We start from the raw sequence: 25099 nt of genomic DNA on the forward strand, positions 1-25099 counted from the left end.
TATAGCCCATGGGCCGGATCCGGCCCGTCAGGGCTTTGGATCCAGCCCGCGGGATTGCCACCCCCATGGTGCCACAGGTCCCACGCCGCTCCTGGAAGTGTGGCTCCTGGGATTGGGGGTGCAGAGAGCTCCGCGTGCTGCCCTTGCGTGCAGGCACCGTCCCCTGCAGCTCTCATTGGCCGGGAAGGGGGAACCATAGCCAATGAGAGCTTTGAGGGAGATACCCGCAGGTGAGGGCAGCGCACAGAACCCTCTGCCCCCCCTCCCCACTCCTCCCCAGGGGCCACAGGAACATGATGCCGGCCACCTCTGGGAGCGGTGTGGCATCAGGGCAGGCAGGGAGCCTGCCCTGGCCCCCAGTGCACACCCCTGCCACCCCAGAGCTGCTCCAGGTAAGTGGCGCCGTGCCAGAGCCCACACCCCAAACCTCGCCTGCACTCCACACCCCAGCTCCCTGCCGCACCCCAACCCCCTTCCCTGAGTCCCCTGCTTCACCCCAACCCCCTGCCCCACCCTGCACCCCCCCTACACCCCACACCCCAGCCCCCCACCGCACCCTGCACCCCCCTCCTGCACCCCAACCCCTTAACTCCTTGCCTTGAGCCCCCGCCGCACCCCAATCCCTTGCGCTGAGCCCCTTCTTCCACACCGCACTCCCTCACGCATCCCAACTTCCCGCCCCAGCCCTACATTCATAACTCTGCATGCAATTTCCCCACCCAGATGTGGCCCTCAGGCCAAAAAGTTTGCCCATCCCTGGGCTAAATTCTCCAAAGAATCTGTCTTCATGGGCGTGTTCTTGGTACTGAGCAGATCTCTTCCTACAATTGCAGCTCTGGGCTGTTGCAGGCCATTCCAGGTCTGGGCACTAGAACTGAGACCAGGGACTCTTTCTCCTCCGTGCTCAATGATTTCCTTACCCTGGCTTGGCTCAGAGTGGAGGAAAAAAACACGTGAACTGAAAGCAGATGGGACAAGATCTGTATCCAAGGATGGAGAGTGGAAGAAATGGGGACAAGGAACCTGGGAGGGTGGACTAGTATTGGTGAGGAGAGGGAAATTGGGATGGGGAAGTCTGAAACTGGCTATGCAAAAGCCTGGGTCTGAAAGCCAGCGGGGTGGGAGAAAAGAAGGGAGACAGATCTGATAAAGAGCCAGAGTGCAGGGGGAAAACTGGTACTGACTGGTAAAAAAAAAAACAGACAGGAGCTGGGGGTGAAGGGCACAATGAGATGAGATGAACCAATGAGGGGACTGGGAGCCAGTGATGATGGTGAATGCAGGAAGTGGGATTGGGTGAGTGGGGGGAGAGAGAGAGATCACATGAGGTGCCAAGTAGCGGAAAATGGGACAGGCTAATCAATGGGATAAGAGTTCTGAGGAATGGAGACTTGGAGTGGCTATGGAAGAAGAACAGGACGGAGAGGGATAAGGAGCAGTGAGGAAGAGACAAGAACGTGTTGGCGGGGATGGGACAGAAGGGGTCATGCTTTGAGGGAATGGGAAGTGTGTGTGCCCACTAGAGCACTCCCCCTACAGATCTTGGAACAGAACCCAAGATTCTGGAGTCTTCCCATTCCTCTGCTGTCAGCAGATATCTGGCAAACTGTCTCTCTCATTCCCTTTAGTACTGGTCCACATAGAGGACAACCTACTAAGACCTATCAGTTACTCTGCTAGCTCAAGTGGCAGAGGTATTTGGTAGATCTAAACGTCTCAACCTTACCAATGACCCATATGGGTGTCAATATTATGCTGTATAATTAAATTTATTTTTTCCCCCTTCCCCATTTGCTTTTTAAAAACATAGGAAATTAAATACAAAAACTATGTTAAAAGAACATTGTTTACCAAGTCAAGCACTCAAAGCTTAGGAAATATGACCATTAAAATTAGCTGTGCAACCTTAATTCAGTCCCCTTGTGTGTGTGTGTATATACTAGATAATCTTTAATTATATGATCAAATATTACTTTTTCCAAAGGACCCCTGGCATATTCAGTATACAGGATGGACCTCTCTATGCATGAATCAGGGTTGTGTAGTGAATGAGATCATCTGTAGGACCACTGCTTCATTTGCTGGTCTCATGGTTAAATCAGGTAGGAGAATTGGATTTTATTCTTGATATCATATTCTAGTAAGTATCTCTGTGTACCAGCACTAATTAGAGTAGCAACTGATGCAGAAAAAAAAATCATGCCATTAATCTAGACCTAGACAACTACTTATTACAATGAGTGACCACCACAAAACAGTCATACCACTTTAAATGTTCTAATGACACCTATTTGCCACTATTTTCCTCATTTCCAACTTCAGAGTTAGGAATTTAATATTAACCTATGAACTTAATTATTTTTCTCAGGGGAAGACCAGAAGAAAAAACACTAGTGTAGGTAAAGAGTGAGGACATTTTCCTGAGGTCTAGCCAGTAATAAAACAGGTGTGATCTTATATGATGATTTGGGGCATGACCTGAAAGATGCCCAGTAATCATAACTTACATGGAAGTTGTGGGCACTACGCACCTCTTCAATTACATCTGACTAAAAAAGGACCATATCCTATCATAAGATCAAGATTTTCAAAACTATGCCCCTAAATTTAGAACATATGAGAAAGTCAAATATGTCCTATTTCATGCTGCTGCAGCTTGGGAAAGCAATGAGCCACCGAGGCAGGCACTAGAATTATTCACCGGAGACAGAGCACCAGATGCCTGCCTCCTGTGCAGCAGCCAGGAGGCGCCAGAGAAGAAACAACTATGGTAACCTCTCCCCTTTCTGTCACATCAACCAGGATGCTGGTGAAAGGATGTGTGTGTTGGAGGGAAAGGGGGCAGACAGAAAAAAACAGAGCTAGAAAACTTCTCCCTGCGAGGAGCAGTCTCAAATTTGAGACAACAGTAGTCAAAGACTGTTTCCAGAGCTTTGTCTTTTGTATTAGAGTCCAGGGACAGTGACCTGATAAAAAGGAGGAGTGTGCTGGGACTTCAGCAACTGGAAGTTTCTCTCCAGCAAAGGCAAGACTGTCTGTGTCATGAGACAAGCATCTTACGTAAATGGCCTAATCAGTGCTTCAGAATGTCTAACATCACACATTAATATAAAGGAGAAATTGACTCTCTAAAAATGGGTCCCACGGATGACATTCTGGACCTAATGAAGTCAATGACAAAATTCCTATTGACTTCAGTGGGGCAAGGATTTCATCCAGCGTCTCCCTGTGCTGGACTTAATCCAGGACTAATCCAGAGATAGTGCTCTCAGTTTAAAACCTCAGTAAGTGACACTGGGAGAAACTCAAGAAAATAAAACACTGTTTGCTCTCATTGCATGAAAACAGGGAGATCAGTCTGAATCATTATTTCTGGTTAAGTAATATTAGTGTTTAACAATTAAAAAAAAAGTTAAATGGGAAAAAACACCAACATAAATAAGAAAATAGTTGTTCCTGTGACTGGTCTACCTGGCAGAGGGGTTCTGAAGACAGTTGTATATGCTGGGCCTTTTAGAACAGCAATAAGGAAGTTCAGATCCCTAGTTGATTGATTATTCCCTTAAGACAGTTACACTGCTTCCAATGGATTTGTGGATCATTAGGCATTGAATGTTACCTATCATTAGCAGAAAGCTGTAGAAGTAATTTTCATGAGAAAAAAAATTTCATTTAATTTGCAGCTATGCTTGTGAAATAATAAATTAGCATGGATGCCTCTTACCTGCTTGGCGTTAGCCGAGAATCCAAGCTCCCAGACTTCATGGTAATAGTGTCAGTAAACAGCACATCCTTTGCTGGAGATGCTAAGGCTTCCGAATGCGACAGTGAAGGATGCATCCTTTGCTGCTGTAAGCGTTTCAGTGTAGCGTAGCCGAAGGCATCTCGAGAACTTGTATAACTAAAGTTGTAGTCAGCAAGACTCTTTATGGTAGCAAGAGAAGGAGCTTTAAGGGACTGTGCTCTTCGAGGAAGCGTATGAGAAGACCCTGGTGGCACCAGGGATACAGAAATTGATTTTGAAAGAGGCAGGTGGTTAGATTGTGGTGTTGAATAGTGGCTTGTTTTAACTGTTTTTGTACTTACCACAGTACTCAAACTTCCACAGTCAGTGTCTACATTTGTAGTGTCCACACCCACCGTCTCCCTTGACGGACTTGAACTCATTGAGCTTATGCCACTTGTTGTGGTATCTGTATTAAAACTTAAGCTACGACTCTTGAAATGTGTTTGTGTAGAACCATCTCCTATTAGTCTCTCTCTGCTTGTGTTTTCTCTGTGATTTTCATTTCCAAGACCTTTTGGCAGCTTTAGATCATTTTCTCCAATACTTGGGGTACTACCTGTATCTTCCATGTTCTTGCTCCCAACAAATGAAGTTTCTAAGCGTAAAGTATGGATTTTAGGAACTCTGAACCCAGAAGTGAATTCATCCCCAGGAGTAAAGTCTATACTACTGGAAGGCTCTGTTACTGTACGATTTCGTCTCAAGCCTGATTTACTGTCTGATGATGACAGTTTGCCTCCTTTAGGATCGCTGCTACTTCTATGTTTTTTATTAGGCAAAGTAAGTGAATTTAGGATGCGATTCTTCACAAATCTGCTAGAAGCAAAAAAGGGAAAAGGACTACGATCCTTATCCTTTAAGGGTCCAGGTTTGTCATAAAATGTTTGTTCTGCATCCTCATTGATATCCAGGAAAAATGTGCTAGTAGAAGTACTGCCAAACCGGTCATCCTCCAGGATAAACATACCTGAAATTAAATAAGGATTCTTATTACTGAATGCTGATATTTCTAGAAAGTGTAGGAACTAAATTGTAAAAAACTTATTGAAAAATTACTGAAACTTGATGCACAGTAAGATCAGGTAAAGACATTTAATAATTCTAAAACAAAAAGAAGTAAACGTGTATGTTATGATGCACAAGTCACATTTTAAATTAGCATTTGTTCCCTGCTTATAAAAACAATCCCCTTCTCTTGCCCTGTCTTATTTTTGTTCTTTGGAAAAGATGGCTGTTAGCATTGGCTTTAGGGGGAATTAAGAAATTTCCATGAAAACAAATTGCAGTTACATTCTTTGTTAATAGAAGCTGCATCAAACTTAAAATCTGAATCACACAGCTTGAATCACACCTTTAAAAATTCATTCACATTTTGTTCATTTCATCATAAAATGTGGATGCCTAAATGGTTTGTACAATAGCTGCCTATCACAAATTTTCTAAGATAGCCTTTCACCTGTCAATATGTAAATTTCTTAAACAAACAAAACAAAAAACAAAAACAAAAGTAATGCAAGTAACCTGACAACTGAAGGCATCTAAACATCTAAAGAATTTAGGCACACAAGTCTCACTGAAATGCAATGGGACTTGTATTACTAAATTCCTCACAGGCTATTGAAAATAACCATTTCCTTTGGTATTTACAATGACAATGGCTATACGTATTAATATATGTTTTTGTTTCGTTTCAATTTCTGCAACACGTAGTACTTGCATATATTAGTTTCTGTACCCATCAGAAAAGGAAGACATCTCTTCAAATCCTGGTTTGTCAGGTTATTACCTTTTACGAAATACTTTATATGTTAAAGATTTCATTGTTTCAAAGATATAGCTACATTATTGTATTTAATACTTAACCTGAGACTAACCTCCAATCAGCAGTGCTGCATTCTTTAGGGCTATTTAAAGATTCTAAATACAGTATGGTTAGCAGCAGATTTAAATTCCCAGTATTGGTCACAAAACAAATGTATTATTGTTATTATTATTAAGCCTAGAAAATTTACATCAAGATTATAAGTATAATACTGTACATACAAAACATTTTCTAGATGTTTTCAAAACTTACTTGGAAATGTTTACCACTATACCATTAATTCTAGTTATGCTTACTTGATGGTGCAGATTCACTTTCACTGTTATGCCTAGAACTGGTGGAACCCGAGTTCAAGCTAAGAGTGCTGGGTATAGAAGAGAGTTCATTGCAGAGTTGCTCCATGTCATCAGGGACTACTGGCCACGGCTGTCTACGACTGTGTCTCACTGCATCCCAATTGTGCTGCTTCAGAATGTCACAACCTTGTTTAGTTTTGGCTATTAGACCAACCACGTAGACACAGGTTCTGTATTTAATAAAAAAAACCCAGTAACAATAGCCCGATTTAATCAATAGGTCTGAGTTACTCAAACATACATTTGATTTTTAAGGGGAAACAAAGTTGCAAGATAATCCAATATAGACCAGCTGAGTAGCTTTTTTTGTTATATCTAATGGAAAAAACAAAATCAGAGCAAGTGTCGTACAGGTAACAACTACACGTTAAATACATAAAATGGAAAAAAAACAACTTTGTGTAATGCAATGTTAATATTCCACAGTTTTAAAAAGTTAATCAGGAAAGGCTAAAGTTAAGGTTCCTACAGCAATGTTAATCAGTTCATACTTCTTGTTTGTTTTACGGTACAGAACTAAACAAAAAGTAAGAAACTGTCCACGTAACAAGAAATAAAGTAATAAAAATGTATAGGCTGAACTGGTAGCAGTGCCTATAGTTAATTTTGCCTAACACTTTCCATTATAAAACCCTTTTTTCAGTTGTTTATAACTCTGACAAACTAACTGTTGGGGCTGAAATTTTCTTTGTTGAGTATCTGCCTCAGACTGCTGGTGGAGGTGGTGGGTAGCTGTTTTCTATTTTCGTTTTTTTGGTGGGTGTGTGGTTTCTTTTCCTGAAGTTTCAGGTAAGATTCCAAAAACAAGTTCAGGGGAAAATGTCATTTGCCCATGTTAAAAAATTACCATTTTAAACAGAAGCTATAGCATGTCCATGCTTTGGCACAGGAACATGAAATTTGGCAAAGAGATGCACTGATGCCAGGGATATGCCTTTTGCTGTCCCTGGGAAAATTCATCCAAATTTGGCCAAGTTATAAGCCTTCTAAAATTCTCAGTTCACACATGCTCCATAGAGATCTATTATGGCTGCAAGGGGCTGAGCAGAACTGCAATTGTTCCTCCTGCCAGATTGAGGTCAATCTGGTGCAACACACAGGAATTGAGAACAGGGTGACATCTTTCCTGTCCTTTCAATGCTCCTTATATGCTGGCACCTAGGTAACATGGAGAAACAGCAGTGGCCTGATTCAAATGCAGAGGGATGAGGAATGGAATAGGGATGGAAGGGAAAAGAGAGCAAACAAGAGCAGAGAGGGTGACAAGGTTGCAGAAACCAGAGTGGGTGGGTGGAGCAGAGGGGAACAGACAGGCTGAGATCAAGGGAGCACAAGGGTCTAAAACCACTAGCATGCATTCTGCTGCCACAAAGTTCCTATGGGATTCTGGCCAAACCACTTAAACCACATATTAACTGTGTGTTTCTCATTTTCTTTTACATTCAAACAGTCTATGGGGTAATGTGATAAAATGTATTTGGTCTCCAAAAACCTATTATCTGTTTCCTCCTAAAAAACTTGTACAAATATTACTGAAGAAAAATTGAAAAGGATAGTGGCAGAGATTTAAGAACTTCTAATAATTTTACTTGATTCTTTAGAAAAACAAAAATAAAATAAATGCCTTTCATGGTCTTCCTAACCTAGTTTCCATGACACTTTCTGCAAATAAACTTTTGACCTATTTAGAGGACCTGGAAAATTTCTCAAACTTTGTCAATGATGTTTAATAAAGGAATTCAGTGTAAGCAAAAGTAGAAATCTTTATACATCCTAGGCCTGTCAGGAAATACTATTTGCAGATTTAAAATTTTAAAATTAGATATACATACCCCCTAATGGACAGAACTTCACAGTGCTGGGCAAGTGCCATTATGTCAGGAATCACATTCTCTTCTTGAAGCAAGTTAAGGCCCCAATTTGATGATCCGATGTTTCCCTGGAATGAAGTTATTATTTGCCATCAAATAAATTTAACTCCTGATGTCATTTGTAGCGTTGCCCACAAAACTCTTGGCATGCTAATAAGGTGAAATGCCATCTGGCCACAATTTTATTTAACTTCAAACCTTTAACTTTTAAGAGCAGATAGCCAATCCTTCTGGTATTTTTCACCTGTGAGCAATGAAGGACTCGAGGCACCATATGCCACCTTGGGCTCTGGGATAACTGAAGAAGGATAATCCTACATTTCCCCTCATCATACTGGCACTTTACTTGTCCCCATCAATAGTCAACTTGGACTGGAGCACAGGGAACAAACATTGGGGAGGGAGGAAAGACAGACCCATGATATATGATGAAACTAATGTCCAATTTTGTTCCTGCTCCACCCCAAAAGGACTTCAGGCTTCCCTCCTATCTCCCCACAGTGGGCCAGTTGAACCAGGTAGGTTCAAACCCACCAGTCGATGTCCCGCTCCCCCCCCCCCAACTGTTTTGGAAAAATGATAGTGACACCACGCAGGTCACAGCAAGTCATATCCCCTGAAGATTAGCCACACATATTGCCATACATGATACATATGGCAGTCCATTCTTTTGCTTTTAAAAAAATCATTGTTAGACTTCACTTTTTTTTTTTTTAAACAAGAGCCACATGCAATGCATAGTATTTCATCGGAAAGACTAGCTAGGATACCAGAAGAGTAAGTCTTGTTAACTACTTTTACTTAAAACCAATTCCTTAATTATTTCAGTATCTGAAAAATTACAGCAGAAATAAGAGGAAAGAAAAGCAATAGATATGTCTATTACTAACCAAGGCCCAAAGGGCTGCTTTCAGATGTTTAATTCCTTCCCACTTATCCAACATCGGGGAACGAACAGTGTAACTTAAATCTGGGACAACACTCTACAGGAGGAGAACAAAACAAACTCAGTTCAAAGTGACTAAATATTGGAAGTTTCAAAACATCAGGTTCTCCTAAAGCTTTTAACAAATGTTTACATACACACACTTTAAATTGGACCATTCCATCATATAAAAACTTGGATTGATTAACATCAATAATGCAGAAGGAAAATTATAAACTTAACACTAACTGATATCCCAAAGAAGAACAAATGATTCTGTAATTAGTGCATACAACATGTTAATTCTTAGCTAGCTTACTTTTACACCTCTGGGAAGCCTTCTCATTGCAGTTTTACAATTCAAAGAGTAAAGAGATTCCCAGTATATTCTTTTTTCTTTCCCTCATATCCAAATGATTTACAAATCAGAGATTAATAGCATGATTACATAATGCCATCCCTAAATCAAGTTAATCTCCACAGCAGAGCTCAATCCAACATACTTCAAACCTAACCACAATCCCTCTGTTGTCTGGGTTTACTGAAAGAAGGACAGGAGACACTTCATATGGATTTTCATCAGGCTGCAACTTTATTAAATAGATGTCTGGGACTACCCAGCAGATAAGTGTACAGCAGGGGTCGGCAACCTATGGCACGCGTGCCGAAGATGGCAAGCGAGCCAATTTTTAATGGCACGCTGGGGCCTGCCGGGACCCCAGTGTGCCATTAAAAATCCTGCCGACGCGGCAAGCTGCAGGGTCCGCACTCCTGGGCTGGAGCGCCGGGCCTAGCGCTGCAAGCCACCGGCCCCTCTCTCGCCTTCCCCCCCCCCTTCCCCATGAGCCAGGCCGCTGTGCACAGTGCTCTGGGGGCTGAGGCTGCGCGCTTCCGCGGGGCAGCATTTGGCTCCGTGAGGAGGGAAAGACGCTCCCCGCTCATCCGGAGCCCCGCCACCACGCGCAGCCCCACCCCACCACTCAAGAGCGCTGCGTGCGTGGCGGCAAGGCTCCGGATCAGCGGGGAGCCTCATGGTAAGGGGTCCGGGTCCAGGTCCTGCAGGGGGTTGGATAAGGGGTGGAGGCAGTCAGGGGACAGGGAGCAGGGTGGGTTGGATGGGGAGGGTGGGATCCTGGGGGAGTGGTTAGGGGCAGGAGTCTCTGGAGGGGGCAGTCAGGGAGCAGTGGGGGGTTGGATGGGGCATGGGAGTCCCGGTGTCTGTTAGGGGGTGGGGAGTGAATAGGGGTCAGGGCAGTTGGGACAGGGAGCAAGGAGGGTCCTGGGGAGGCAGTTAGGGTGGGGGGGCGGGTCTGGAGGGGGTGGTCAGGGGACAAGGAGCTGGGGGGGTTGGGAGTTCGGGTGTGGAGAGGGGTTGGGCAAGCAGGGAGGCGTTGTATGGATCCAGAGTTCTGGGGGTTCTGTCAGGGGGCGGGGAGCGGTTAGATAGGCATGGGAGTCCGGGAGGTTCTGTGGGTGCGGATAAGGGTTGGGGCAGTCAGGGGACAGGTAGGGTCCTAAGGGAGGAGTCAGGGGACAAGGGGCATGGAGGCTTAGATAGGGGGTGGGGTCCCAGGAGACGGTAGTCGGGACAAGGAGCAGGCGGGGTTGGGGGGGGACGCAGTCACCCAGTCCTCTGTCCTGAGCCCTGCACCCCCCCCACACCCCTCAGGCCCCTGCCCTGAGCCTGTACCACCCAGCCCTCTGTTGACGCCTTCACCCCCCGCATGATCCCAGCCCTGACTCTGGCACCACCACACATACCCAGCCCCCCTACCCTGACACCTACACCCCCGTCACATGTGCCTAGCCCTCTGCCCTGACTCTTGCACCCCCCACATCCCCAGCCCCCTCACATCCCATGCACCCCGCACATACCCATCCCCACCCTGAGCACCAAATGGGAGCTCCTGCACCCCCACTCACATCCCCACCTGCACCCCTCACACCAAATGGGAACTGCCCAGGTAAGTGCCCCCACACCCAAACCTCTTGCCCCAACCCTGAGCCCCCTCCCTCATTCTAGCTCCTGGCCAGACCCTTTACCCCCAGCCCTGTGCTTGGTCCACTCCCACCCTCAGCTCAGTGCAGAGAGAGGAAGAGAATGGGCCAAAACCAGGGAGAAGATAGGTACCCACTGTATGTGGGCAGGGCCAGGACCCCAGACCGGCAGTGGGCTGAGCGGGTCTAGCAGCCGGGATCCCGGCTGGCAGGAGCCGGCGGATGGAACCCCTGAGCGGCAGTGGGATGAGCCGCTCAGCCCACTGCCGGTCTGGGGTCCCGGCGGCGAGCACCGCACAGCCCACTGCCGGTCTGGGGTTCTGGCTGCCAGACCCTTCCCAGCTGGGGTCCCGGCCGCAGGCCCCATTCAGCCCACTGCTGGCCTAGATGAACAGAACCCCAGACCAGCAGTGGGCTGAGCGGGCCGGCGGCATAAGATCAACATTTTAATTTAATTTTAAATGAAGCTTCTTAAACATTTTGAAAACCTTGTTTATTTTACAATACAAACTAGTTTAGTTATATAATATATAGACTTGTAGAGAGAAACCTTCTAAAAAACATTAAAATGTATTACCGGCATGCGAAACCTTAAATTAGAGTGAATAAATGAAGACTCGGCACACCACTTCTGAAAGGTTGCTGACCCCTGGTGTACAGAGTAGGCAAATCCATGTTTATTCAAATCATTACCCAGGGCTTCCACCATCCCGCCTTCATTTTCCATCCAGGTCCCCCTAGCCAACCCATGGCTTGAACCTTATCATCCATCCCCCTCGTAGGAGGGTTAAGGTGAGCTATAAGAACAGGGGGGAGGGAGGGCTTGGTTCCCTGTCGTACCAATCATAGGAGTCCCCAATTCTGTTCCTTTATCCAGCATGTCCTTTTAAGTCATTTACCAGGTCATTTATCTGGTCACTGGATGCCTTTCCTATGGAGTACCTGCATTGGACATCCGCCTCACATTTACAAAATAAGTTGCGACATAAGGCTTACCACCTTTTCTTCTTACCAGGAAAGATCCTCCCTGACACCCGCTGTGGGGAAGGTGAAAAATCCTCCACCAAGGCCAATCTGGTGGTGCAGAAAAAATTCCTTCCCAGCCCGCCTTGAAAAGGAGCGACTAGCACAACACCCACAACAGGTCCTAGACCAATCTGATATTTGCTACCTCTTGAGGAGGGATGGAGGGAGGGAGAGAGCTGTCTTGCCTGCTGCGTGGAAAAAGGGACTTACAATGCCCAGGTCTTGCACCTTTTTAGCCTTCCAGCCTCGCATTCCTGGGCGGGGGGAGGGTGAGAGTCAGTGCCGCAAAGCTAACCACCGTTCACCTTTGCAGCAGTTTCTGACCTCATTCCCCCTCCGGCCATAAAGCACAGCTGCCTTCTCCCGCAAGCCGAGACAACGTTCCCCCTTGCTTTTGGTGCGGTGCAGTCACTATCTGGCTTTTGTACAAAGACCGTCAACCATGTCATATTCTGTCCAACTTTGTGATGGTTTTAATTATATGAAAAGATGCTCACTACCAGCTTGAGTGAAAGCATCAAATATCATTGTTAGTGAATTATCCAGGTTTAATTCAGGCTCAAAAAGGGACAGATTCATTGGATTAAATCAATGCAATATTTGGCCTTCCACTTGAGTTTATTTTATTTAAACAATTCTATAAAACTCACTCTAAGCACTAAGTTTACAAGTTAATTTTTAAAAATGAAAACAGACTATTTTATTTCTCTCTCCATTTTCAAGGATCTAAAATACACATTTGTTTTAACAAAAATTCCCAATCCATATTCTCTATATGCATAAAGCAAAAAGTAGCTTTAATAATCACTGCTTATAGTGTTCATTCAGCTAAAATATGCTCTCCAAAAAGCATTTCTTATTGGTGATGTGTTTGCCTTTCCTATTTCTGCCCTCATTAGCCCCTACCATTCACAATGATCAGTTGTAAGAAGCAGATTGAAAGATATTTCTCTGATGTTTTCAATACCAGGAAAGAATTTCACATGATGCAGGTAGAGATTGTCCTTGCAAGAAAAAACTTCTTTGAAATTTGGAAAGGCCATAGTTTTATGAATCTTCATTTAATGAATGTTCAAATGATGATCAAAATAGAGGTTATCCAAGTCAGTTATTCTAGAAGAGTTACAACACACCTGAAAAGTTGTTTTTACTTTTAATTAGGGCTGCCAAGCGATTAAAAAAAATTAACAGCAATTAAACGGACTGTTAAACAATAGAACATTTATTTGCATATTTTCTGTTTTCTACATTTTCAAATATGTTGATTTCAATTACAACACAATACAAAATGTACAGTGCTCATTTTATATTTATTTTTGATTATGAATATTTGCATTGTAAAAAAAAATAGTATTTTTCAATTCACCTAGTACAAGTACTGTAGTGCAATCTCTTTATCATGAAAGTTGAACTTACAAATGTAGAATTATGTTAAAAAAAACCTGCATTCAAAAATAAAACAATGTAGAACTTTAGAGCCTACAAGACCACTCAGTACTATTTCTTTCTGGAGTGGTGGTTGAAGCATGAAGGGGCATACGAATGTTTAGCATATCTGGCATGTAAATACCTTGCAATGCCGGTTACAAAAGTCCCATGCGAACGCCTGTTCTCACTTACCGGTGAAATTGTAAATAAGCAGTGGGCAGCATTATCTCCCGTAAATGTAAACAAACATGTTTGTCTTAGCAATTGGCTGAACGAGAAGTAGGACTGAGTGGACTTGTAAGGCACTAAAGTTTTGCCCCCCCCTTTTTTTTCCTTTTTCTTTTTTTTTTTTTGGGAGTGTAGTTATGGAACCAAAAAAAACCAACCAAATTTGTAAGTTGCACTTTCACGATAAACAGATTGCTCTACAGTACTTTCATGAAGTGAATTGAAAAATACTGTTTCTTTTGTTTATCATTTTTACAGTGCAAATATTTGTAATAAAAATAGAGTGAACAGTACACTTTGTATTCTGTATTGTAATTGAAATCAATATATTTTAAAATGTAGAAAAACATCCAAAAATATTTAATACATTTCAATTAGTATTCTATTGTTTAACAATGCTATTAAAACTGCGATTAATAGCGATAAATTTTTTAATTCATGATTAATTTTTTTTTAGTTAATCATGAGAGTTATCTGCAATTCATTGACAGCCCTACTTTTAATTTATTGATTGTCAATGTCCTCACCTGAACTTCCAACAAATGACAGCCTGTTTTGTGGTGCACCAGTTGGCCATAAAGGTGAACTGGCAGGTAGACATGTGGCCGCTGTAATCTGGTAGAAAAAGAAATGATCTGTTTTCATGGCAATAATTATGACATTTTTAAAAAGCCATCACAATTCATGTTGTCTTAAAACAAATTTATTTGCAACAGAAGTTACCTTTGGTTGCTCCGACGAACATAGTTATCACCATCAATAGGTTTACGGTAAGTGGTAAGTGCTTCATTAAGTTGTTCTTCAATTAATTCAACATATTTTAAATTGTACTCCTAAAAAGGAAAATTGAAATATAGAGCCTATTACCTCATTGATAATATGATGGGCAACAAATGTTTCTAGTATTTACAACATGGTACTATATTATGGAGAAACTATTTCTGACCATAATCAAAGTTGAGTTTTTCAGCTAGTGCAGTAATTACAGTACTTAGAATATAGAATGAATGTTCTGAAAATTTACAACAAATCTGCCCAACTATTTTAGGGGATAAAATTAATTTAAAAGTGATGCTAAGAGAATTTGCACCTGATATAGCACTTTTTCTCTCATAATCCTAAAAGAACAGATAATTCAAGCTTTTCGTTTAAACACTGAAATCTTGACTGTAGGCTACATTTGAATATTTTTTGTAGGATTAATGGAAAGAAAGACTATTATTTTAATAACTAATCTTCTCCTTTAACAGAGGCTGAAGAATTATGGACCTACTATAGAGAATTCCAAGAACTGCCCTCTTTCAAAATGGCTGCCATCTGCAATGACTCTCAGGCCTGGTCTACACTAGGACTTTAAATCGAATTTAGCAGCGTTAATTCGAACTAACCGCTCAACCGTCCACACCAGGAAGCCATTTAATTCGAACTAGAGGGCTCTTTAGTTCGAATTTGGTACTCCACCCCGACAGGTGGAGTAACGCTAAATTCGACATGGCTAGCTCGAATTAGGCTAGGTGTGGATGCAAATCGAACTTAGTAGCTCCGGGAGCTATCCCACAGTGCACCACTCTGTTGACGCTCTGGACAGCAGTCCGAGCTTCGATGCTCTGAGCAGCCACACAGGAAACGACCCGGGAAAATTTGAATTCCTTTTCCTTTCTGGACAGTTAGAATCTCATTTCGTGGTTGGACATCGGGGCGAGCTCAGCAGCACCGGCAGCAATGCAGAGCTCTCCAGCAGAGGAGTTCATGTAATCTCTGAATAGAAAGAGGGACCCGGCATAGACTGACCGGGAACTCTTGGATCTGATCGGTGTGTGGGGCGAGGAGTCTGTGCTTTCGGAGCTGCGCTCCAACAAACGGAATGCAAAGACCTACGAGAAGGTCTCCAAAGCCATGATCCAGACAGAGGATACAGCCGTCATGCAACGCATCGCCGCGTGAAAATCAAGGACCCCAGACAAGGCTACCAAAAAATCAAAGCGGCAAACGGACGCTACGGAGCCTGCCACCACTGCCCCACCAGTGACCATGGACTCTGATGATGGGACAGTGTCGACGGACAGTTCCTCAACGATGTTCACGGACGGGGAAGATGAGGAAGCGTGTGTGGAGGACGAGGCAGGCGAGAGCGCTTACAACGCTGGTTTCCCCGACAGCCAGGATCTATTCATCACCGTCACGGAGATCCCCTACCAACCCTCCCCGGCCATGAACCCGGATCCTGAATCAGGGGAAGGAGCAGTCGGTAAGTGCTTTAACCATGTTAACTTTTATTCTTAATATAACAGGAATCTGAAGTGTGTGAGAAGGCGGTCTCTCTATATATGGTGATAGAACAGAAATCCTCCTGGGAGATCTCCACGAAGCTCTCCTTCCGTTAATCGATAAGCATCAGCAGGAGGTTCCTGGGGAGAGCTGCCTTATTGGGTGCTCCGTGATAGCACCCTTTTCCGCGCGAGGCTTTCATGCGGTATTCAGGGAGCATTGCCTCCCCAAGCACGGCTGCATCGGTCCGTGGTTCGTGATAGAGAGCGCATGCTGCGTGAAATCTATCTCCTTCAGTGCCCGTCCTCACGGTGATCTCGCTAGGAGACTCATGCATCTAAGTAGTGGAATTACTGTTATGGTGCGCCTGGTCCAAAGTATTTTTAATAAATCCACGGACAGACGGCATAGCACAGACTCAGCACGCAGCTGCGTGACGAGCGTAACGGAAAGCCAAAGAATATAATGGACGCTCATGGAGGGAGGGGGGAATGAGGACGCAAGGTATCCCACAGTTCCTGCTGTCTCCGAAAAGTATTTGCATTCTTGGATGAGCTCCAAATGCTTCTAGGGTCAAACACAGTGTCTGCGGTGGGTCAGGGCATAGTTCGGCAATTTGCGCACACACCCCACCCACCACCAGAAGTGAAAGGGAAAACAATCCTCTCTTGACTCTTTTACATGTCACCCTATCTTTACTGAATGCTGCAGATAGACGCGATGGTGCAGCACTCAACACCAACATCCTTGCTCCCCCCCGCCATGGGTGGCTGATGGTACAATAGGACTGACATCCATCGTCATCATCAGCCTATTGGCACATGGGGCAGCGCAAAAGGACTGGTAACCATGCGTACTAGCATCTGTGAGGTCGATCAAGGGCGCCTGGCCCTAATTTTTCATGGTAGATGGTGCAGTATGGCTGGTAACCGTCCTCATCATTGCAACAGGGGGCTGAGCTCCATCAGCCCCCACCCTTCCTGTGTAAAGAAAAGATTCAATTGCCCCTGGACTAGCAGAGGGATGATGGGCTCCTTCATCCACAGTAATTAATGTCCTGCCTGGACTATCATTGCAGCTGGAGGCTTCCTTCCACTCATTTCTCACAAACAAGTCACTGTGTCTTATTCCTGCATTCTTTATTACTTCATCACACAAGTGGTGGGACAATGGTATGGTAGCCCAGGAAGGCTGTGGGAAGGCCGGAATGAACAGGTGGTGTTGTTGCAGGAGCACCCCCTGTGAATAGCATACAGCTCCAAATTTATGCAGGATCGGACACAGAGCAGCTGTGCTCTCTGGTTCTATGATACAGTGGTTCTCTAGTACACTTGCCCATAATCTAGGCAGGACTGATTCTATTTTTAGATACCAAAAAGGAGGGATTGACTCAGGGAGTCATTCCCAATTTTTGCTTTTGCGCCCCTGGCTGCTCGGCCAGGGGCACTTATGACAGCACCAAATGGTGCAGTGCAAAAGGACAGGTAACCATGCCCATCTTATTACCATGTCATTACCAATTTATGGTATGGTAGATGGTACAATATGGCTGGTAACCATCTCTGCTGTCATGCAAAAGCAAAAGCATGCTGCTGTGTAGCGCTGCTGGACCGCCTCTGTCAGCGGCATCTAGTACACATACGGTGACATACACAAAAGGCAAAACAGTGTCCATGGTTGCCACGCTATGGCGTATGCCAGGGCAATTCTGGGAAAACGGGCTTGAAATGATTGTCTGCCGTTGCTTTCCCGGAGGAAGGAATGACTGGCGACATTTACCCAGAATCCACCGCGAAAATTATTTGTGCCCCAGCAGGCACAGGGGTCTCAACCCAGAATTCACAGAGACAGCCTAGACTCAGTTAATTGTTCGCAAAAATGTATCTTTGCAAGGAATTCACTCCCTGTTTCCCATCTCACAGCTTCCACTGTCTCCAGACCTGCCACAGCATCCCCCTCGCAGAGGCTGGCAAAGATTAGGCGGAGAAAGAAAAAGACAAGGGACAAGATGTTCGATGAATGTATGGGCTGCTACCTAGCCGAGGCGGACCAGCAGAGCCAGTGGAGGGAGACCGTCTCTCTGTACCAGCGCTCACACAGCGAACGGGAGGAGAGGTGGCGTGAGGAAGACAAGCAGGCGACTCAAACAATGTTTGGACTAGTAAGGGAGCAAACGGACACGCTCAGGCGCCTTGTGGATGTTCTGCAGGACCGCAGGAGGACAGAGCCCCCCTGCAGTGTATCTGCAACCGCCCTCCCCCGCCACAAAGTCCCATACCCCCCTCACCCAAAATAACCAGAAGGAGGGGCGCCAGAGGCCGTGTAAACTGTCACTGCACCCCAGCAGAGTGCTCAAGTACCCAAAAGCTCTCATACCCTACATTTGCAGAAGTCGTTCCCTTCCGGACTCACACAAGTCCCAATCCCAGTTCCATCCCCTAAGTGTCTACTTAAGTAATAAAAATACTTTGCTGTTAATTACTGTTTCCGTCATGTTTTTTCAAAGAAGACTGTGTTTGAATGGGGGGCGTGGGGAAGGGGGTTGTTAATTGCATAGGACAGTCACCTTTCCCAGGGTACAGACACGGGGGCAGGATCAGCAGCAGGTCACACACACAGTGCAGTCAGTAGGCACCATGGTCGGTATGGGAGGTGGTTTCCAGGTTCTGTGTGGGCGGGGGGGATGTGACTTTGTAGCAGGGGAGGGCGGTTACAGATCTTATACAGCGGTCCTTGTCCTGGACCGCTGAGTCACGCAGCAGAGGAATCTGTATCCGTACTCCTCCGCCACAAGGTCACATATCCCCCCGCACACAGAAATCCATAAAGAAGGATGGCAGGCTCCGTTGAAAGAAGCATTCCGGCACTGCGGACCGCTCTAGGAGCAGGAGCCTGTCATTCCTTGAGTTTAGAGGCGGTCTTTACATCACCGCACACCTTACCCAGCACAGTCTGCCTCCCAGTTTCAACCCTTTAACGCAAAGTCATGAATAAAGAAACCTTTCTTCAGTAACAATGGGACATGTATTTTATTTTTACACGTGTGTTGGAAGTGGGGGAAACGGGGTGAACGGGGTATGTAACAGAAGAGGAGAGTCAACAGTCAGTGGGTAAAGAAACAGGGGCAGGTTCAGCTTCTCTGTAAAGAAAATGAACAGTCACAGGTCACGCTGCTCGCTGGTATTTGAAGAGTTCCTTGTCGCTGTCCCAGGCGCCTCTATAGGGCTTCATGAGCAAGTGCATTAGCGGGCAGGCTGGGTCCCCGAGGATGACTTTAGGAATCTGCTTATCCACAACAGTTATTTCGTGGTCCGGGAAGAAACTACCTTCCTGCAGGCGTCTGAGCAGCCCACAGTTCCTGAAAACACACGCATCATGAACCTTGCCCGGCCACCCGACGTTGATGTTTGCAAAACGTCCCCTATGATCCCCCCAGTGCTTGCAGCACCATTGAAAAGTAGCCCAATTTCTCATCAGCTGACTGTGGAAGAGGTGCACGATAAAGTGCGAGGAGGAGAAAACGGCGATGATCGCAGCGGGCTCCATGCTTGCAGTGCTGTGGCGTCCGCGCTGTCACTGACCAGAAAAGTGCACGAACAGATTGCCCGCAGGCGCTTTCAAGGAGGGAGGGAGGGAGGTTGTGATTGACGGTTCAATGACGACACTTACCCAAAACCACCCTCGACACATTTCTCCCCCCAGCAGGCATTGGGGGCTCTACCCAGCATTCCAATGGGCAGCGGGGACTGCGGGAACTGTGGGATAGCTTCCCACAGTGCACCGCTACCAAAGTCGACGCTGGCCCCGTGAATGTGGACTCAGAAATTCGAATTAGTGTATTTAGTATGGATACACAAATTCGACTTCATAAGGTCGAATCCACAAATTCGAACTAAGTTGATTCAAAATAGTCTTGTAGTGTAGACAAGGCCTCAGTGTACTGAAGCAAGAGGCTGCCCTCAAGTACCTATCTGGAGAAGAGACGCTATCTCCCCATTGTTGTCAGTGGGTCTGAGTGTTCCTGTTCACTTTCTGACAGTATAGTGTATCAACATCTTCATTAGACCACCTAAGATTCACTTTCTTTGGGAACCATTAGAGCCAGTAGCCATCTGGAAATAAGGCAATTCCTTGTGAAAGAAATTCTCTCTCCTACAAAAGATATTATGCACCACCTTCTGCTGACAACTCAGCAGACCCATCACTCTCCTAAAGCATCTCATCAGTCATGTAGTTGCATATATTTGGGGAAAGGGAATTGTTGCCATATGTTTTTTTAGTTAATTTTATATTATTAAAAACCTCATTAAGATGCTCTTGCTAAGACAAGAAAGTAGTCACACAATGGAGTGAAGAGTCCCTAATAACAGGATGTTTCACTAGAAACACTCACAAACAATCATTGAAGCAACAGAATGTCCTGACATTGTACAATATTAACTGTGAATTCCTTCCAAACTTCTAAATGTCTATATTCACATCATCCCTTCTTTAAAAATAATTTGCAATGGCTATACACTTAGCCTTGTTAAAATTACCTTTTGCCATTTCTCCATTTGTTTTGTTACATAACCTCTCTCATTTAGATAGGAAAATCCCTTTGGAATGGACAGAAATCTGTAAAGTAACAACAGACACTGAATAGTCCATCTCTAACAAACCACTTGGAGTATGAACATAAGTTTTTCTGAAATGAAAAGATGCATGTAACACCTACCTTAGAAGCAAAAGCAACCCTTTGTCTCCAAGATGGGAGAGAGCAGGTTTCATCTGGATAAGGGCATGAAGATTGGCCTAAAAGAGAAGTAGAAAAACTCATTTTAAAATCCTGAATTTATGTAAGCCATTTAAATTAAAAAGGCAACTATTTATTTAGAAGAAATATCCCTATAGAAGCTTTGAGCACCTTTAAAAATGAAAATTACAATAGCAGTGATAACCACCCAGAAGCATGTGAAATTGAAAGTATGACAGATAGTAAACAACATCACACAAATTTCTTCCAATATATGCTATTATAGTTCACGAATATTCATTACATAGGCACTTTGTAGTAAGTAACTTAAAACACTTTGCAAAATAGAATTATCAAAAAAGGTAATTTGATTTAATTTTGTAAAGAAAGAAAATATTTTCCTACATACATTCTTAAGTTATTGCTGTAGACTAATGATGCTCACCTTATCTTCACATGCTTCATCTAAGATATCAAGTGCTTCAGAAGATATGGTTTTATTTTTATCATGCAGCTGGGTCACCAGTAATTCAATCCCCCAGTTACTAAAGAATTCTACATTGGCCCTCAACAATACTCGTAAATGTTTTGTTGCATATAACCTGCAGCTCTGCAACGGAAAAAAAATATTTGCAAGAGAGAATATTCAGTAGTTAAATATTAAATATTCAAAGGCAGTGCATTTCCATTACAACGTTACATAGCAAATAAGTACAGTTTACACATTGTTTTGCATGTATTATTACAACTGTCTACATGTTTCTCTCTTACAAAAAGTGTGATGTAATTATTTTTTCCATGACCACAAGTTATCCAGTCAGGACAAGTCTCACCTGTCTCATCTGAAAGCCAATACCATCCAACAGTCCACTGTCCTTGGCACTGTGTAGAAAATCGTCAGTACCGTTGTAAGTGCTGCCTTGTGAACTGCCAGCACTATTTCATACAGGACAGCATCTATGCTCTACCTGCGGCAATGGTTTGAAAAATCTACTTTTCTCTGATGAGTGGGAAAGCTGGCCCTGGTACCTGAGGGGATTTATACTATCAATTTTTGAAGAATTTAAGATCTCTTACAATACGTAGCTTAAGTTGTGAAGTTAACCTTCTAAATGTGAACAAATTCAGTGCTGTCTTCCCAAGCCAAACAACTCCAACACTTATGTTTCTACTTGCAGCTTTCCTAAGTAACAGAGTGAAATGAACAAGACATTGGTCCATTGCTGTTACAGCAGAACCTCAGAGTTACAAATGCCAGAGTTAGGAACTGGCCAGTCAACCACACACCTCATTTGGAACCGAAAGTACACAATCAGACAGCAGCAGAAACAACAAAAAGCAAATGCAGTACAGTACTGTGTTAAACGCAAACTACTACAAAAATAAAGAGAAATTTTAAAAAAAGATTTGACAAGGTAAGGAAACTGTTTCTGTGCTTGTTTCATTTAAATTAAGATGTTAAAAGCAGCATTTTTCTTCTGCATATTAAAGTTTCCAAGCTGTATTAAGTCAATGTTCAATAGTAAACTTTTGAAAGAACAACCATAATGTTTTGTTCAGTTATGAACAACCTCCAGTCCCAAGGTGTTCATAACTGAGGTTCTACTGTACTCAGAACCCTGTGGGCAGCAATGAAAACTGGCAACTATCAAGTCAATTTCAGTAACTATTGTTACTAGGGAAAGCTCTGAGGAAAAGTGAAGGCAGGCAGGCTCAACCTAGGCTACAAACATGTGTTGTTTAGCTTAAGCTTATCCCTAGGAGAGTTGCAGACTAACTTTTACACATGTATTAAATAGCTACTTAACTGGCAATCAATTAATTTGAGATAAGAAGTCTAGTGAAGACAAGACATATGAGGGTGTAGGATGAGGGTTGTAGGGGAGAGCAAAAGGGGGAACTACAAAAATTCCTTGATTATTTGGCTTTGCTCAACACAAGGGTAACACCTGCTCTCCAAGTCTCCCCCACCCCCAAAACGTAGACCTCATGGTGGGAGAAGCATGAGATCCAAGAGTTTCTATCATCATGATTTCTTTAAAGAATATCAATTTCAGTCCAAAGTCTTACCTTCCACTTTCAATGTCATCTTGACACAACCTTCATAGTCTCCACTCTCAACCACCCACCTCCCTTGCCCTCAATCTCTCACCTTCACATACAGAAATCCTCCAATATTCACCAGCCTCAAAGAAATACATGGCATTTATAGTAACTGTCTGACTTCTCCTCTCCTAACTCCCTCTTGGCACTGAATTCTGTCCTCTCCAGTCTACGGAAGAGCTGCTCTCACCAAGGTATATCATTGAGAGACAAGGTGGGTGAGGTAATATCTTTTATTGGACCAACTTCTGTTGGTGAAAGAGACAAGCTTTCGAGTTACACACAGCTTTCCTTCTGAAGAACAGCTAAAAGTCTGTCTCTTTTACCAACAGAAGTTGAGCCAATAAAAAAATATTACCTCACCCACCTTGTCTCGCTAATATCCCGAGACCAACATGACTACAATACTGCAAGCAAGGTATACAATGACTTTCTTGGGCAAGTCTCAACTTTAGCTATCCTTTTGGACATCACTCAAATTGATTCCTCCTACTTGTCTACTATATGAAACCTGAACTTCTTGCCCTTTTCTTGAAGATCCAGTACAATTCTTTCCTTAGACTACAGAATCCCACTCGCCTCCTTCACTACAGCAGTTCCAGTGTCAATGCCAATTTTTGTATCCCTCTCTCACTCTGCAATCACACCTTCCCCCATGCATCTTTCTAAGATTTACTTCAATCAGTTAATGTGTTAAAACTCGTTTTCACTAGGATTGTAACATGTGTTACCTAACATGTTAAAAATCCAACTTTCTCCTAGTGAAGATAAGGCCTGACAGTTATTCCTCAAGAAGATAACTTGGCATTGGTTTATATTTGGTTCATACATTTAAGAACATTTCCCCTCCATCATCAGCTCTCTCAAACCTGAGGGCTAGAAACTATTACATAAAAGCTTAAATTCTGGAGCCCAATTAGGTGGCAAGGAATGGATTCTATGGCAAGTTGTGCAGTTACAGTATCACAGAATACATGAGGCCCAGGTTATATTTTAAAAAGTTGTCTGTGGTATGCCAGAAAAGTTTGTGTTACACAACTAAGAAAAATGAAAGCCTGTTGTAATGAATTAATATACAACATTTTAAATTAACCAGATTTAGCTTATTAGATTAAACAACAAAAGAAATAAAATGTTTAATAATAAATATTGACAAGCTGTGTGCTTGATTAATTACACTTACATCAGTAGATGCAGTTAAAATTTTGGAAAGGATGACTCTTGCTAACCCATCTCTGCTGTAATCCAAACTAGAAACTGTCAGTTTTAGTAAGTGATCTTGGTTCTTCAAGGAGCAGAGATTAAGAAGACTGAAAAAAGTTGAAAGAAAGTATTAGTTGGAATCCACTTTCAATTTCAGTATTTTATGCATGTACACATAATTTAGACACCACCTTGCTAATTTATTATTTTTACCATTCAACATAATATGTTGGGTCAAAGTTAAGGTAAGGACAAATGTTAATCTGATACTGGCTGCTTAAGAAACGTTAGCATGATATTTGACAATGCATGCTGCCTGCCTTTTTCTCGTATTTCCAGTGTGTAGACAGAAACATTCTCCCTGATGCAGTCACCAAGATGTTTTTGTCAGTCAGACATGCATGGAAAAAAAGGCCATTCTACAAAATCCATCTGTACTACAGGGCTTTTTCCAAAGAGGTTGGAGAATCCAGTGAGATTTGGGAGGTTTTTAGTTTTGTTGGACGTAGGTCTTTATTATTTGCAGGTTTTATAATGATTGAACATGTACCCACAGCATATTACAAACTGAAGTAAATAATACTCACCACTGAAACACATTGCATTTTTCAAGCATTTTCACTCCGTGAGGGTGACAGGAGAGTGTACCAAAAAACAGAAAGTAGTGCTGACTAAGGGTGCTTAGTAACCCATTGTTCTGAAGACTGCGTTCTGGTTTCATTCCAGAGGAAGAGTTGAGCCAATGCACAATATCTTTTACCAATTCCTCCAGATAGCCTTGTCCATCCTACCCCAAAAAAGTAAAAAGATATTTTCATTTATTACTGGTAATGAAAAGCTTTAGTTAGTTTTTGTTTACTAAAATGTATTGATTTAAATTTCTCAGAATGCACATATATAAAGATGATAAAATAAAAAATGTTAACTAGTGCCAACAGTTTAATGAAGTGAAAAAAACTAAAGGCAAATCAAAGACTGATTTCAGGGGGAGCTCTGTACCAATTTTGACATATGCAGTATGACAGTTATGAAAAGACAAGGCAAAGTAAAATATTTTAGTATAGTTGAAAGAAAGGAATTTGAGCATGACAATAGGGATACATCTCTACAACAAGAGTCCAGGGAGCATTCCACAAAACCCATTTCTACTTTAAAAAACAGAAACAAAACAAAAACCCCACTCCTTTTTAATATACAAATCACTACAGTACTGAGGCACTCCTACACCTGCTGGCCAGGATACCTCCGGATTCTAATTAGACTTGCCAAGATGGTCTTTTTAAATTTTAATACCCTGAAGCTTTCTTGCAAACATCGTTACTAAAATTAAGATTTTGCTTGTCTAGCAT

The 25099-nt window shown here is 43.3% G+C and overlaps 1 protein-coding gene across 1 annotated transcript in view; it reads right to left on the reverse strand.

Moving 5' to 3' along the window:
- Positions 1–25099, reverse strand: part of RICTOR (RPTOR independent companion of MTOR complex 2) — a 170397-nt gene that overhangs the window by 20180 nt on the left and 125118 nt on the right. Inside the window, exons 21-31 of the mRNA XM_045021191.1 lie at positions 24338–24537; positions 23731–23857; positions 20890–21054; positions 20427–20503; positions 20248–20326; positions 14165–14274; positions 13969–14056; positions 8727–8819; positions 7798–7904; positions 5906–6135; positions 3725–4754 (exon numbers count right to left, since the gene is read on the reverse strand). Coding sequence (XP_044877126.1) covers positions 3725–4754; positions 5906–6135; positions 7798–7904; positions 8727–8819; positions 13969–14056; positions 14165–14274; positions 20248–20326; positions 20427–20503; positions 20890–21054; positions 23731–23857; positions 24338–24537 — 2306 coding nt within the window. The remainder of the gene's footprint in view (positions 1–3724; positions 4755–5905; positions 6136–7797; positions 7905–8726; positions 8820–13968; positions 14057–14164; positions 14275–20247; positions 20327–20426; positions 20504–20889; positions 21055–23730; positions 23858–24337; positions 24538–25099) is intronic.

This window comes from Mauremys mutica, chromosome 6, assembly GCF_020497125.1.
Source record: "Mauremys mutica isolate MM-2020 ecotype Southern chromosome 6, ASM2049712v1, whole genome shotgun sequence".
In the NCBI taxonomy this organism is placed as follows: domain Eukaryota; kingdom Metazoa; phylum Chordata; order Testudines; family Geoemydidae; genus Mauremys; species Mauremys mutica.